Below are 15,376 nucleotides of genomic sequence, written 5' to 3' on the forward strand. Positions count from 1 at the left end.
TAGTTACTATATGATACCAAATTATAATTTAGATAAGTTCGTTTGTATAATTGTACTTTGGTTATCTCTTTTTAAAATATGCAATTTACAAATAATACAATTTTATCTTAGTAATACCGTTGAACTAAAATACATGCAACGCTGCCAGCAGCAAGAAATATTTGTCGTTAACAATGTGTGAAACACTGTTAACGATAAATATTTGTTCACTCAAGGAAGAACACACAAAACCAAGAAAGAAAAACACGTAAACGATTAAACATGCTCGCTAAAAAAAACAAGCAAAATTGTAAGTAAAAGATTTTTTGCGAAGACATTGAACATTTGTTTGGCTGATAGTATAACAAGAAAAACACATCAAACATATAAATGCTTTTGTAGTTTCGTATTTTAATAAAAACTATACCCCCGAAACACCTTCTTTTTTGTTTTTCATTCTTTTTTTAATCAAAACCGGTTGCTTTGTAATTTTCTCTACAAAAAAGCAGCAGTTAAAACAATTCACTCGCCGAGACAGAATCGTCTGGGATAAAATCTCGTGTGTTTGGATGTAAAATTTAACTTCGTTTGGTTATTAGGATTATCTACTACAGCTAGTGTTTCATGTATCATAGTTCAACGAGTTAAACGCAGGTATGTTATCTAGAATATTAATAATATCGTCAACAGGTTTGGTTCAGTCCCATTAAGATTTAAACTCTCGTAAAGCAGATGTACATTCAGTACCGACCTCGAGTAACATGACTTGACTCGCGAGTATCGAATAGCGAGTGGGCGAGTGACTCGCGAGTCAATTGCGAGTCACTCGAGAGGGACGAGTTGCGATTGAGCGAGTCACTCGCGATGCAGTTGCGAGTCACTCTCGAGTATGAGAAGTTTGCGAGTGAATAAGTGACTCGATATTTGGGAGTGGATAAAATAACTCGCAAAAATTTCTTTCTCCAGTATTTGAAATCGACAAACATAATCTTAAGTGTAGTGACAAGTAAATTTCGTTCAACATTTTGAAGGCAACGGTTATATATCTTTTTATGAAACACGGGAGCAAAACGACTATTCATTTGAAGCAATAACTCGGGACCTAATGACGTTAAAATCTTTTGAATTTTTTTACAAAAGCATTTTAACAACTTTACATTTTTCATTAAATGAGATATGATCTTCGCACTTAGCTGGACAATTTAAGCAATCGTCTCAGGTCCTGAAAAAATCAGGTGACTCAACGGGATTTTGAATGAAAAAACATTCATATTTACATTTTTCATGGCACAAAGCCACAAACGTTATTCGTAAAGCGGTAGAGACCATAGAGAAATGTAAAGTAAACGGCACGCAATCAATGAGTAAATCTAAATAGCGCTCAATTATTTTCTTCTAACAGTCTTAGATTATGGACACATATAATCTTAGAAAAGAATGCATTAAAAAAACGAATATTCTTTAAAGCCAAATATTTAAGGAATGTAGCTATGCACGACAAGTGTAGGTATAATCTTTTGAATTCGATTCTGAAAGAACTTCGTTGACCTGGAGTTTTGGATGTAGTCGCTATTGATATGAAGGCCTTACTATACACGTTGTTTTCCTATACACGTTGTTTTCCTATACACGTGGTTTTCCTATACACGTAGTTTTATATCGTTCTTGCTATTAAATGTTTATGGCCTTTGTCATTAGGTCCCGAGATATTGCTTCAAATGAATAGTCGTTTTGCTCTCATGTTTCATAAAAAGATAAAAAACCGTTGCCTTCAAAATGTTGAACAAATTTTACTTGTCACTACACTTAAGACTATGTTTGTCGAAATTTTTGCGAGTTATTTTATTCAGTCGCAAACAGCGAGTCAAGTCATGTTACTCGAGGTCGGTACTGTAGATTCTTAACGATTCTTTCGGCAAACCATTGTCACTGTACCAAAGTAACCTTCATAACCTACATTCATAGGATTATGACATTTACTTTGTTTTACCTTGAGTTGACAAATATCGAAACGTCGGTAATGAACTATCGGCAAAACGAAACTCAATATAATAAGACGCTTTCCAACCAAATTTGTCGTTGATCTCATTCTTCAAAGAATCTTCATCATTTTTTCTCTCCTTTACTACAGTCACATACAAACGTGGTTCTGGGTTGAATGTTATCCCGCAATATCCATTTATCCAAGAAAATCTACAAAACAATAATTCCTTATTTAGAACATACATCAAGTAGGAAAAGACATTTATTTTCGGTAAACTGGGCGATTTTTGCTAAAATATAGCGTTGTATCACAATTGAAATTTCATATTCGCATGTTTTTAAAAGCAAAAAACTTAATAAAACGTTTTTCAGAACAATTAAGCACGCGTCAGTCACTGCTTTGAATCATAAGTGCGGGAAATGGTTGAATTCATTCTATATTTTACAGAAAACGTTTGTCGTGCCTAATTACGTAGCTATACTTCACGACTTTTTAAATGTAAATACAACTTATAATTGAATGTATCTTATGCTTGGACAAGAAACCTTTGCAAGCATTTTTAAAAATTATTTACAAGCCTCAAGTGGACTTTTACTTACTGTTTTAATTTTTCAGTCACGTCTTTGCGAATACGGTAAAAGTCGTCAAGAAATCCTCTGGTGAAATTGGGATCAAAATCATCTTCATCAGAATCTTCATCATCAGAATATATTTTGGACACATCATTCTCACTCAACATTTCAGGAACATCTGAAAGACAAAATTGTTATTAAAACACAATTTATACGCCTGTGATAACGTCTGTGATAACGTCTGTGATTGGTGCAGTTACCTGCGCCTGAAAAAACGAACTTGCTTCACCAAAAATTATATTTTTTTACGTAAATATACTTATTTCTGTGATATTGGCCCAGTACCATAATTTTGCCCCAGTACCATAATTTTGCCATAATCATGCAAAAACGATGACTTTACAATTTTTAACCATTTTATTAAAAAACTTAAAAACTTAAACAAAGCAAAAAAAATCACACTCTTTTTTTTAACATATTGTTACATTTAAAACCGATTTTTTACCAATTACATTACAAATTATCTTGAAGTAATTAAATGCACCTATAACTCTGTGTACATATCTAACAGGATGGTTGTAGCTACATGTCATTCTAACTGATTATGATTTGAAATAAAGCAAAATAAAACAATAGCAGTATTGTATCTTCTTCATAAGAACATATTTGTGCCAGATAATTACCGATAAAATAAAATATAAGAAATACCTTCCTTTGTCTTTACAACGCCAGCTAAAGATGTGATGCATTCAGCATCAGGAGCTTCACATGACAGCATTTCTACAACTTATATTTTAAAAAGTGTCGGTAAGACAAGCTTCATAGAACGAGACGCCCGCCAAGGCATACACTTTGCTCAAGTGATTAAACCATTTCAGTAATTGTATGGCCTTATCCAAACATGGGGGAGTATAAATGTTGCAAAACTGAGCCTGGTGATTTTTATGCTTTTGTTATGATGAGCAACTTTCCTAATGGGTCAATCAAGCCAAGTAAACAAATGAAAACCATTTAGTGTTTTCTTCAATTTCTTGACTTTTATACATTTTTTGTGATGGTTAAGGACAGTAAAATAGTAATAAACAGTTAAGAATTGTTTTTTACTGTTGTATTTGATAGAAAACGTGTTTTAAAGACGATTTTTCGATTTATCATTTTGAATGATAAATTTTAGTTGAATGTGGTGATGATTGTTGTGGTGATGAATGTGGTGATGATTGTTGTGGTGATGAATGTTGTGATGATTGTTGTGATGAATGAGTTCCCAAAGTGGTGCCAACTTCACGGTAGTAATTCAAATTCAAGTCCAATTATTGATGTCTATACCATCAAAGCTTTTGTTCATATGTTATTTAATGGTATTTTAAAGAACTTAGCGTTTTCACCTCGGTAAATATACTTATTAATTAAAATTTAGAGATATAAAACACTCATTTTACATGTTCAGCTAATCTAAAAGAGAAATAATCTATACTTCAAGCATATACAAATCGACATCCGCTAACATATTCAATGTCGATAATAAATGCTTAGAAATCATCTGTAGACATGACTACACAGATAAATACTACATTCTACATATTTCGCTGTGAAAATCGTAGATGTTTACGCGCAAAAGGTTTCAAACACAATTACGTAGCATTGCATGGAAAGCATTTCCTTCAAATTTTTGTCGCATATTACTAGTATAACCAAACCGAAAGCATAATTTGATACTTCAAACTTCCTCGTTAAATTCGTTACATATAAATACAAAAATGTCAAAACTGAGGGATTCAAGAAAGGGTAGAAGGATTTATCTTCCAACATAGCCAACACAGACTGTTTCCCAAGCAATTTCTCGCGAATTTCTCTGCTAATGTTTTGATCATTTGTTCAGGCTTAATTTTTATCGCCAATCGCAAAAGAGATACATAAGTAGGTTTTAGGATGACATAGAATAGAAATATAATTACATACCTGAGTCCAATATCAATAACCTGAAAAAATTATGAAATATTTCACGAAAACAATATCGATAAGCAATTACGATAAGCATGTGACAAAATATGTCCCACAAATGCTGTTTCGTTCCAGTTTGGCGAGTTATGATTAAAGCAATCAGAAATCTATTTGTGTTTGTTTATAATTTTCGTTTTTGACCAATCATGGTTTCGTAAAATTTGACGAGCACACGTGTGACCCCATGATCCTTTAGCAAAATATTCTCCCTAATTATTGCTTTGGCAGTTCTGGCAGTCAGGATATTTTACATAAAAAGTTTCAAATATCGCAAATACAAAAGACAAGCATTTTCTAAAAAATCTCGGCTCACACGAGCATCCCATCGCAAGACTGCTTCAAAATCGGTTTGCAAAGTTCGCATGTTAAGTATGTAATAACGAAGCTCTGGAGAAGTGTAGCACTCAACCAATGTTGCCAGATCGTGAACAAAGTTCACAGATTTGTTAACTTTTTGCTCTCTTCATGAACATTTCATGAACATTAAAAGTTTGTGAACTTTTTGTGAACTTTCCTAAATATTATGCATTTTTGTATTTTCATCATTTTCATAAAGAATGTATAGATAAATCATAATTCAATGAAAAGAAAATCTTCCTAGCTCGATAGTTCTTACAAAACAACGACGATTTTAAAATAATCCGATGTTTTCCTAATACTTCCGACAGTTTTCGAAAATATCCGAGGTTTTCCGAAAATTTCCGAGTTAATCCGTTAACTTCCGATCTTAAAAATTAGATGTAATATAAACTTTTTGCCATTTTGATGAACTTTTGACGCAAGAATATTTTAAAATTTCATCTGGCAACACTGCACTCAACAAAATTGTTACAAGCCGTCATTGACGTTAAAGTTGTCAACTAATGAACTTATAACTTTTTTTACAAAGAGGTTTTAGCATAGAAAATATATAGTGCATGTACATAATGAGATTGGTGGTCGCAAGAACTTTCTTTGGACTTTCCTCATGCCAATTGATAGTATTTGCTTAGACATGCAAGTATTCTTCTTGTCATCTCTGTTGTAAAGGCCACGATACCACGATAACAAATTAACCTGCCACGATAACAAATTAATTCGCCCAGATGGGATTTTGGAGATATGGGAATTTTCTCATAGAAATTAGTTGATATTTTGGAGTTCATAAAGGGCTCAGACCTCTGTCAGCGTCATCCGTCACAGCTTCGCTATAGCAAGGCAAATAACATTGATCTCAGTCTGAAAACTTTTTGATATCATGCTTAATCTCATCCAGTAGCGGATCTCGGGGTAGTCAGTCACAGCGAGCCGCAGTGAGCAAAACAAATTAGAGCTGCTTAATTTTAAATTCAGAGTACTTTGAGAAAAGCACTATTGGTTTTGAATTTCTAAAGAATAAAATTTCACCAATAGACTTGTCTCTGAGGGGCTTAGAAATGTAAATATATTCCAAAATATGCAGCAGTAATTTATTTTGACTAATCCTATATCCGCCACTGACCGCAAGCATTAATTATTAATTATATAACAATTGCTCTTATTCATATATATGTTTCGCAATTGACTGATCATTATAAATTTTTATCACCCCGAAGAAAAATGTCAATTACTTTCATATCATATGATTTACCTCAGTTAGTTACTTTGTACTTCGCCTCCTTTCATCCTGCTCTCCTGGCCCCCAACTTTGCCTCCCCCAGGCCTAGTGATGCGACTAACGTCAAATTGAGCAGTTTTTCAACAATAGAAATTAGCACTTGAGCTACAGATCAAGCACTTAAATATATTTATGCAGCAATACAATATTATTTACGATATAAAACGCGTTTATGGGTAGCAAGTAGCATGGACTGGGTAAAGGCCTATGGTATTGGTGAACAAATACCAAACTTTAGCAAAGTGTCCATTATCTTTGAACTAGAAATGATATGATTTGTTTTTGAAAGGGTAATAAAAAGAAAATACTTCGAGGAGTCTATATTTACACCAAAAACCAAGTCTAGCCGACAATTTAAAAAAATATAGTAAAAAACAAATTCTGAAGAACCAACCTTGAGATTACAAATTGTGAACAAGATTAAGAATTCAACTGCAGGTGAAAATCAATGTGACCTTTATAGAATGGTTCTGTCACAAGACTTTCTTTTCCCAACACAAAGCCTGTCATGAGGAAAATTTGACATTTAAGAAATAAAAGATGTTCACTTCCCCGCTTTCGAGAGCGCTCACAAACTTCTCCGAGCTTTGCATAAGCATGTGCGAAGACGAAAAACATCTTTTATTTCTTTTATCAATTTATAATAAGGGAAAACAAACAATTCAATTTCTCATCTAAAATGTTTGATGATTGATTTGCAAAATTCATTTTGTCAGATTTTATTGACTTTGCTCAGTGATAAGTTTGCACAGGCTGATGCACGCATATCTATAGACCAATCAGCTCACGCATTTTATTATTTTATTTTAAATATAGCTATATTACCAATAAATCTTGTCACAAGCAATTTATTTTCGCCGAATCATCATATGTGAATCTATATTGAACAAGTAAATTGAGCGAGGTATCTGTTTAATATATATTTAATATGTATTAGCTCAAAGTTAATACATTGCTAATATATGCTGTAATTTTTTCTTATAAAAATTTTTCTCGCGCGTGTAAAGTTCATGTTTTGTTATTCACTTATTTTATTATTTTTTGGATCGTCACGCGAATGTAAAAATTGAGCAATAACAGCTAGACATCATATTTCCATCTTTTGTGCGTCTTTTTGTGGTTGAATTTGTTTGTAGTAACAAATTAAATAAAAAATTGTCAATATTTATCCACAGGCATAAAAAATTTTGGACTCTTAAGAATTAGTATTTGTGATTCCTTTCCATGTTGCATACATAGTTCAAATCGTGCAAAGAATTACCGGCATAACTACATCTGTCTCGTTACAGCACAATAAATAGAGATTCATGATTAATGGACTTATATCAGGAAAAAAATTTTCCATTAACGCGTAATCTGCAAATTAATTAGCTATAGTAGCAAAGTTGATTTTATCCAAGTGAAAAATTTCTTATTGTGGTCTTCGGTAAAAAAGATTAAAATATTATATGATGGACTGCAGTTTATTGCATGAAACAGCAGGGTTAACTATGACCTGATAGCTGTGAGCTTGATAAAATTAAATAATTTAAAACGAGGAGCGTTATAAGAAAGGTGCTTGATGTTAAAACAAAAGTGAAGTTATGTTACTTGATCAGTGTTCAGATTTCCTATGTATCATTAGTCGTGTACCACCCACTTTAACAACTTAAAATGCTAGATTATGATCTTAAATCTCTATTATTCATCTCTCTTTTTTTAGCAACAACAAAATGATATGCTTAAGATACGTCGTGCTTCTGCTGGCTTTTTTACATTGCTCACACACCTTCCCTCACGTAATAATACAAGATTTCGAAAAACCAGGTAGATAATTAACTTTTTTGCTTTACATGGAGAGCAATTAAGAGTGTAATCAAATTGTAGGATATAGAGCCGGTTATTTCTGCCTGTTCTTCAGGCAAAATCTTGAAAACTTGTCGATACCCTCAACCGAAAAAAAATCGAATAAATGCACTTTTTATGCTGTCGTATATGATGAGATTGGCTAATTTTTGCTGAGATTTTTGCTCATAACTTTTTCACGTAATTTATTCCAATATTGTAAGTTTAATTTATCTTGAAATTGTAAGAGAGTTGTAACCCTGAAGCTCAGTTTTTTTGGCTTTGTAACGACTGAAAAATAAGATTGCAAGTTGTAATGAAATTTGAAAGTTGAAGGTGACGAGGATAATTTCATCCGTGCGTGGCATTTTTAGAAGATGAATACTTAAATTGCAAATTTACAACAAAGTAAGAGCAAAGGTATTCATATCTTTAACATATTCATCGATATTGAAGTTGTTCACATAGGAACTGGTTGAAAACTTTGCTTCGCATAATGACAACAGAGGTACTTTAATTCGCATATTTTGATGATGTACATCTCGTAGAGTTTAATGATACCGTTTTCAACTTACTATTGTTCATCAAATTGTCTTTCTGATTATTTTTCTATGTCGATTTGATTTGTTTCTTCACTGATATAATAAAGACGTAATTTGAAATTATTATGATATTTGCGATGTGAATAACGAAGTGTTGTTAAATAAGTAAATTTGTCGCAATCTTCCATAAACGTCATTGCAGATGGAACTTTGGTAGCAGTTGTGGGATTCTGTAATATTTTTACATTTCTTAAGAATTAGCAGCATCATATAATCTCCAGTTGGTTTCAAAACAATGCAAGTCGACCTTGTACCATCTCAGTTTTCTGCAATTATAAAGCCAAGAAGACAAAATTTTTAGGACTAAATATCTTTGCCGGTTGTTCTGTCCCTTTCACAAAAATTTTGCTCGAATCAAAAGTTTGTAGGACGAATAAAAACGCAAAACTGTGATTTTGTAAAACAAAAGTATAGTATAGTGGGACCGATGCCAGCTCCCCCCCTCCGTAGCTCAGAATCAGATGAGCCAGTTTCCGGATTCAAATATCTTACAATATTTTATACATGGATTCGTTATCCAGTGTAATATACATATCAGCGCATGACATGCAAACTCTGTATAAATTGTTGACTATGTTGCACTTGTCATGCAAAATCAAATGCACTACACACTGGTGAAACTTGCATGAAAATTACTTTCAAAGTAATAGCTCTATTGTGTTTGTCTGGTTTAAAACACTGTAAAAAAGCTCACGTACAGTGAGCGGTTTGCAGAGTATTATGATTTGTTGATTTAACAAATGATGGCGATTGCTCTGTGTGTACCTTCAACAATTGAATTATACGGTCACTAAAAAAACACTTCCGTTTACTGATTCTTAATGAGTTTAATTTTTAAAAATGCCTATGTAGTTATACTTTTATAATTATTGACTCATTAAAGGCTATCTATATGTAAGAATGACATATGAACTTGACTGCAAATTTTGACAAACTGACATTTAGTCAATTTTTACGATTTTTCCAATGCATTTAAAACATCCTCTCTCAATTTTTAATAAGAATGTAGTCCATCCCCCCTGTCACAATCATATAAGATTTAAAAAGACGTATATAGATTGTTCTCTTTATTTGAATATATACTAATAGAAAGAGCTAAAATCTGAATGATTTCAGTAATATCTTTCTTTTTTAGGCAAAGCATTAAAGGCTTGCCACTGTCCAAATGGTAGTAAAGGAGTTGAACGCTTTTATCACTGCCATCCTCGTGAGAAGCTTTGTGGTTATGTGTACGAACTACATTATGGTGTTTGCTGCATCTGAGAACGATTGTGTGATCAAAAATTAGCATATTAAAACTAAAAAAATAGATATGTTATTTGATCAAGTTATTTGATGGGTTATTCATATAATATTAAATTATTTGAAATGTAAAATTTTTTCGACTTTGTTTTAGCGTATATCACGCGTGGGCCTTACAAAATACATTAAGAGCAGTAAAAGAGCCTAAAAGAATGTTGCTAGGATATAATTTGTTGATTTAAAAAGAGCAAGTTTTGGTAAAAGCACTTGTGTACTTTTGCATGGAAGTATGAAATCACTTGACATTGGATTTGTATCGACTCTTTTGAATTAAGCTTGTGTCAACGATTTTAAAACAAGCAAGTTAACATTTGTTTTGCATGAAGTTGATTTCAAAAGTTGTCGATGAAGAATTTGTCAGTTATGTTTGTTTTTTTTTCTTGATTCTGGTGAGAAAAATGACTTCAAGATTCTCCAATGCATTGGGAATTACATCGAAAACATTTGTGAGAACGCTCAAGAAGGGGTAAGGGGTGCTTCCGGAAGTAACCGCAGCTTTTTGCTGTATAAATTAGTTTCCATTCTCAATTTAATTACAACCTCGAAAATGTTACAGGGTTGATTTCTCCAAATGTAAATTTAATTTGAAAGTTGATAAAGGTCTCCAAAGATCAGTTTTGAAAATAATAAGCTTGAATGTTAAAATACGGCACAACTTAAATATCCTTAAACGAGATTGGATCGACTTTTCAAGGCTCATACGAACACGTGGACACCTAACACATGGTAAATTAAACAGGATTTCTCCTTGATCGTTGTATTTTGTCGAATGAGTGATTGCGCTGTGATATTTTACGGAGAAAGCTATGAACGTTCTTAACAATTTCTTCATGGTCGTTCATAAAATTCATTTAGAATTTTCACCATTCCTCTCAGAGATACAAAGGAAAATGTGCTACGTCACATGTCTGGCACATATCTTTTATTTCTTTTATAAATTTATAATTGCGGAAAACAAACAATTCAATTTCTCATCTAAAATGTATTAATGATTGATTTGCAAATTTCCCTTTGTCAGATTTTATTGACTTTGCTCAGTGATAAGTTTGCACAGGTTGTTGCACGCACAGTTATAGACCAATCAGAGATCAGCTCACGCATTTCATTGTTTTCATTTTATAAATACTATATTACTGATAAATCTGGTCACAAGCAATTTATTTTCGCCGAGTCATCATATGTGCATCTATATTGAACAAGTCAATTGATCGAGGTAAGTATCTGTTTAATATGTATTGATATTAGCTCAAAGTTAATACATCGTTAATATGCTGCAATTTTTTCTCATAAAAATTTTTCTCGCGCGTGTAAAGTTCATGTTTTTGTCATTAGCTTATTTTATTATTTTTGGGATCGTCACGAGAATGTAAAAATTGAGTAATAACAGCTAGACATCATATTTCCATCTTTTGCACGTCTTTTTGTGGTTGAATTTGTTTGTAGCAACAAATAAAATCAAAATTTGTTAATTTTTATTCACAGCCATAAAAAAATGTTAGTATTTGTAATTTCTTTCTATGTTATATAAATAGTGTGACTTGAGGATAGAATTACAAATGACCGCCAAAATTACATCTGCCTCGTTATAGCTGGAAAAAGTATCCATTAACGCGTAATCTGCAAATTTTTTCATTATGATAGCTAAGTTAATTTAATCCAAGTGAAAAATTTCTTATTGTGGTCTTCGGTAAAAAAATTCAATTATTACTTATTCCTTTTTTTTTAACGCTAGACTTGTATGTACAATAATTTTATATGATGGACTGTAGTTTATTGCATGAAAGAGCTGTGAGCATGAACATAGTAAATAATTAAAAATTAGGAGAGTTATTTCAAAGGTATATGCTTGATGTTCAAACAAAGTGAAGTTATGTTATTTGTTCAGTGTTCAGATTTCCTATGTATCATTAGTCTTGTACCACCCACTTTAACAACTTAAAATGCTAGATTATGATCTTAAATCTCTATTATTCATCTCTCTTTTTTTAGCAACAGCAAAATGATATGCTTAAGATACGTCGTGCTTCTGCTGGCTTTTTTACATTGCTCGCACACCTTCCCTCACGTAATAATACAAGATTTCGAAAAACCAGGTAAATAATTAACTTTTTTGCATTACACGGAGAGCAATTAAGATTGTAATTTCTGCCTGTTCTTCAGGCAAAGTTTTGAAAGCTGGTTGATGCCCTCGACCGAAAAGAATCCAATAATTGAACGTTTTATGCTGTCATATATAAATGAGAAGATTTGCTAATTTTTACAGGGATTTTTGCTCATAACATTTTCACGTAAGTCATGCCAATATTGTAATTTTATTTTATCTTGAAATTGTAACATGAACTTCTAACTAACTTTGTAATCATGAATCCGCAAGACTTAGATATAGAGTGTTTTCATCTTTGAAATAAGTACAACTTTTGAACGCTGCCTTTCCCGGTAATTTTGAAGCCGCTTCTTCTCAGTCCTTCTACGCAGTAAAAACACAAATTTATTTCATGTAACGTTTATAAAGATACTGAAAAACTTCTTTTAGATAAATACATCCATATTTAAAATTAGCCACTTAGTCTAATGATTCTTTATTATGTAATGACTCATACTTTAGAAATCATGACAGAAAGGCCTGCTTCTTTGAAAAAAAAACACACAGCCTTTGCGTGCTTTAATTATAACTTTGATTTCTTCAATCTTCCCAACAGTTCCTCAAGTGAATCACGAATGAAGCCAAAATTTGGGATATAATGTAAATGATTTATGTTAATTTCATGCTCTGTTAAGCATTGGATTAACTCAACGTCAAATGACGGCACCACCAAGCATGGCCGTTTTGACGTCACATGTAAACTCTGTATAAATAGACCTTTTCAAGGTTATCGCAGCCATATTGCAGGGGGTGCAAAAACATTGGGCCGAGCGCGCTGTCACGCATGGCGTCCATATAAATTACTAATAAATGCGCAAAAATTACCCATATACATATTGGCTATTTCTTTCAAAAATATTTCTCAAACTCGTCCATTTTAATAGTTGAATTATTATTTGCGACTTTTTATACGTGAGTCCAATTTTGTGGTAATCAAAAAGCGGAAAGTTAAAGAAAAAAATTGTTTTCCTTGAACAACTTGACCGTCGTTTGAGCGATGTTCTTGAGTTCGCAACACACGCACATGTCTACAGCAAAGTCAGCAAGTATCACAAGGAACTATTCTACGGCAAACTCTTATTAGTATTTCCAATTATTTGTAAAGTGACATTGCTATTTTTATTATTATGTATGGCGACTTAACAGCCAGAAGAAGAAACAGCCAAGTATTCAAATAAACACTTAAAACTGTTAGTCGATGGCAGGCGGGTGTGAAGCCTTACATCATACTCTCTCGTCAACTGTTCAAATTCCAAAGAGGCAGGGAGTAAAGATGCCTCAGATTCTGCTGGATTTCCATCAAAACTTGAATCAGAATCCTCGGTGTCTTAGGATTGATAAGGACGCTTTGATGTCGTCCATGTTTCTCTTCCTTTACGTTTAAGTCCTCGATTGCTCGTATTCTGATAGCGTAATAAAACCGAAGGATAATCCGTTCCGCGATTATTTGGGGTTCTTCTTCTCAAGGGAAAATAATTTGAACAAACTAAAGTACCTTGTGCACCAGGCTTTGGGTTAAAGTCATCGGCTCTGCTGTTCGCAATTTGTTTTCGCCAAATTTCAGCAAGTGCTTGATCTTTGGGCCACTTGTGAAAAACTAAATTTTCCACGTGAGACCTCTTAACTTGATAATAGGGATAGCGTTTATCATTATCGCAATATACAACTGCACAACGCGCATTTTTTACCATTTCGGAATAAAAATTCGCAAATAATAATTCAACTACAAAAATGGACGAGTTTGAGAAATATTTTTGAAAGAAATGGTAAATATGTATAAGGGTAATTTTTGCGCATTTATTAGTAATTTATATGGACGCCGTGCGTGACCGCGCGCTCGGCCCAATGTTTTTGTACCCCCTGCAATATGGCTACGATAACCTTGAAAAGGTCTATTGTTGACTATATTGCAGTTGTCATGCAAAATCACATGGACTATACACTGGTGAAACTTGCATGGAATTTACTTCAAAGTATTAGCTCTATTACGTTTGTTACTGCGAAAAAGCTCACGTACAGTTAGTGGTTTGCAGAGTATTATGATGACGATTGCTCTGTGCGTACCTGCCACAATTGAATTATAAGGTCACTAACAAAACATTTCTGTTTACTGATTCTTCATAAAAAGCATAATACAACTAATTTTAATGATTTTTAAAAATGCCAAACTGACTTTTAGTGAGTTTTTACGATTTTTCCAATCATATAAAACATCACCTCCAATTTTTGGGTGGAATAGAGGTCATCTACCCTGTCACAATCATATCAAATTTCAAAAAGACTTAGATAGTTTTCTTTATATATACGAAAAGCAATGGAGTGGTCTAAGTCTGAATGATTTCAGTAATATCTTTCTTTTTTAGGCAAAGCATTAACGGCTTGCTACTGTCCAAATGGTAGTAAAGGAGTTGAACGCTTTTATCACTGCTTTCCTCATGAGACGTTTTGTGGTTATGTGTACAAACTACATGATGGTGTTTGCTGCATCTGAGAACGATTGTGTGATAAGAAATTAGCATATTAAAACTAAAAAAATAGATATGTTATTTGCTCTTGTTATTTGATGGTTTATTCATATAATATTAAATTATTTGAAATGTAAATTTTTTTGACTTTGCTGATATCTCACGTGTGGGACTTACAAAATACATTAAGAGCAGTAAGACAGCCAAAAAAGAATGTTGCTAGGATATAATTTGTTGATTTAACAAGAGCAAAATTTGGTAAATGCTCTTGTGTGTATTTTTGCATGGAGTGAGAGGAAGTGTGAAATCACTTGACATTGGTATTTGTATCGACACTTCTGAATTAAGTTAACATTTAGTTTTTTGCATGAAGTTGATTTCAAAAGTTGTTGATAGATATTGTCAGTTATGTGTAGTTTTTCCTTGATTCTGGTGGGAAAATGACTGTACAATTCTTCAATGCGTCAGGAAATACGTCGAAAAATTGGCGAGAACGCTCAAGAAGGGGCAAGGTATGCTTCCAGAAGTTACCGGAGCTCTTACTCGAATAACTTAGTTTCCATTCTCAATTTAATTACAATGTTACAGGGTTGATTTCTCCAAGTGTAAATTTAATTTGAAAGTTGATAAAGGTCTCCAAAGATCAGTTTTGAAAATAATAAGCTTGTATGGTAAAATACGGCACGAGGAAAAATCCTTAAACGAGATTGGGTCGACTTTTTCAAGGCTCATACGAACACGTGGACACCTAACACATGGTAAATTAAACAGGATTTCTCCTTGATCTTTGTTTTTTGTCAAATGAATGATTGCGCTGTGATATTTTACGGAGAAAGCTACGAACGTTCCTAACAGTTTCTTCGTAGTC

The 15,376-nt window shown here is 32.9% G+C and overlaps 1 protein-coding gene and 2 long non-coding RNA genes across 4 annotated transcripts; 2 read left to right on the top strand and 1 right to left on the bottom strand.

Annotated features, from left to right (window-relative positions):
* Positions 1-1,213: 1,213 nt before the first annotated feature.
* Positions 1,214-4,603, bottom strand: LOC124437456. Its single transcript, XM_046987434.1, has 4 exons — positions 4,495-4,603; positions 3,244-3,321; positions 2,563-2,713; positions 1,214-2,172 (listed from the first exon to the last, which is right to left on the bottom strand). Exons 1-4 carry the CDS (start codon positions 4,571-4,573, stop codon positions 1,956-1,958), a joined length of 525 nt encoding a protein of 174 aa, XP_046843390.1. The 5' UTR covers positions 4,574-4,603; the 3' UTR covers positions 1,214-1,955.
* LOC124437464 lies at positions 3,798-9,974 on the top strand. Of its 2 annotated transcripts, none has more exons than XR_006945696.1 (3): positions 3,798-3,821; positions 7,875-7,978; positions 9,734-9,974. It is a non-coding gene; the product is annotated as an uncharacterized LOC124437464 (long non-coding RNA). The 2 variants fall into 2 exon arrangements; XR_006945695.1 differs by lacking the exon at positions 3,798-3,821 and adding an exon at positions 6,994-7,076.
* Positions 9,975-11,004: 1,030 nt separating this feature from the next.
* Positions 11,005-14,646, top strand: LOC124437474. Its single transcript, XR_006945714.1, has 3 exons — positions 11,005-11,113; positions 11,890-11,993; positions 14,407-14,646. It is a non-coding gene; the product is annotated as an uncharacterized LOC124437474 (long non-coding RNA).
* The last annotated feature ends 730 nt before the right edge of the window (positions 14,647-15,376 follow it).

The sequence above is a fragment of the Xenia sp. Carnegie-2017 genome, unplaced genomic scaffold, assembly GCF_021976095.1.
Source record: "Xenia sp. Carnegie-2017 unplaced genomic scaffold, XeniaSp_v1 HiC_scaffold_16, whole genome shotgun sequence".
Classification (NCBI taxonomy): domain Eukaryota; kingdom Metazoa; phylum Cnidaria; class Anthozoa; order Malacalcyonacea; family Xeniidae; genus Xenia; species Xenia sp. Carnegie-2017.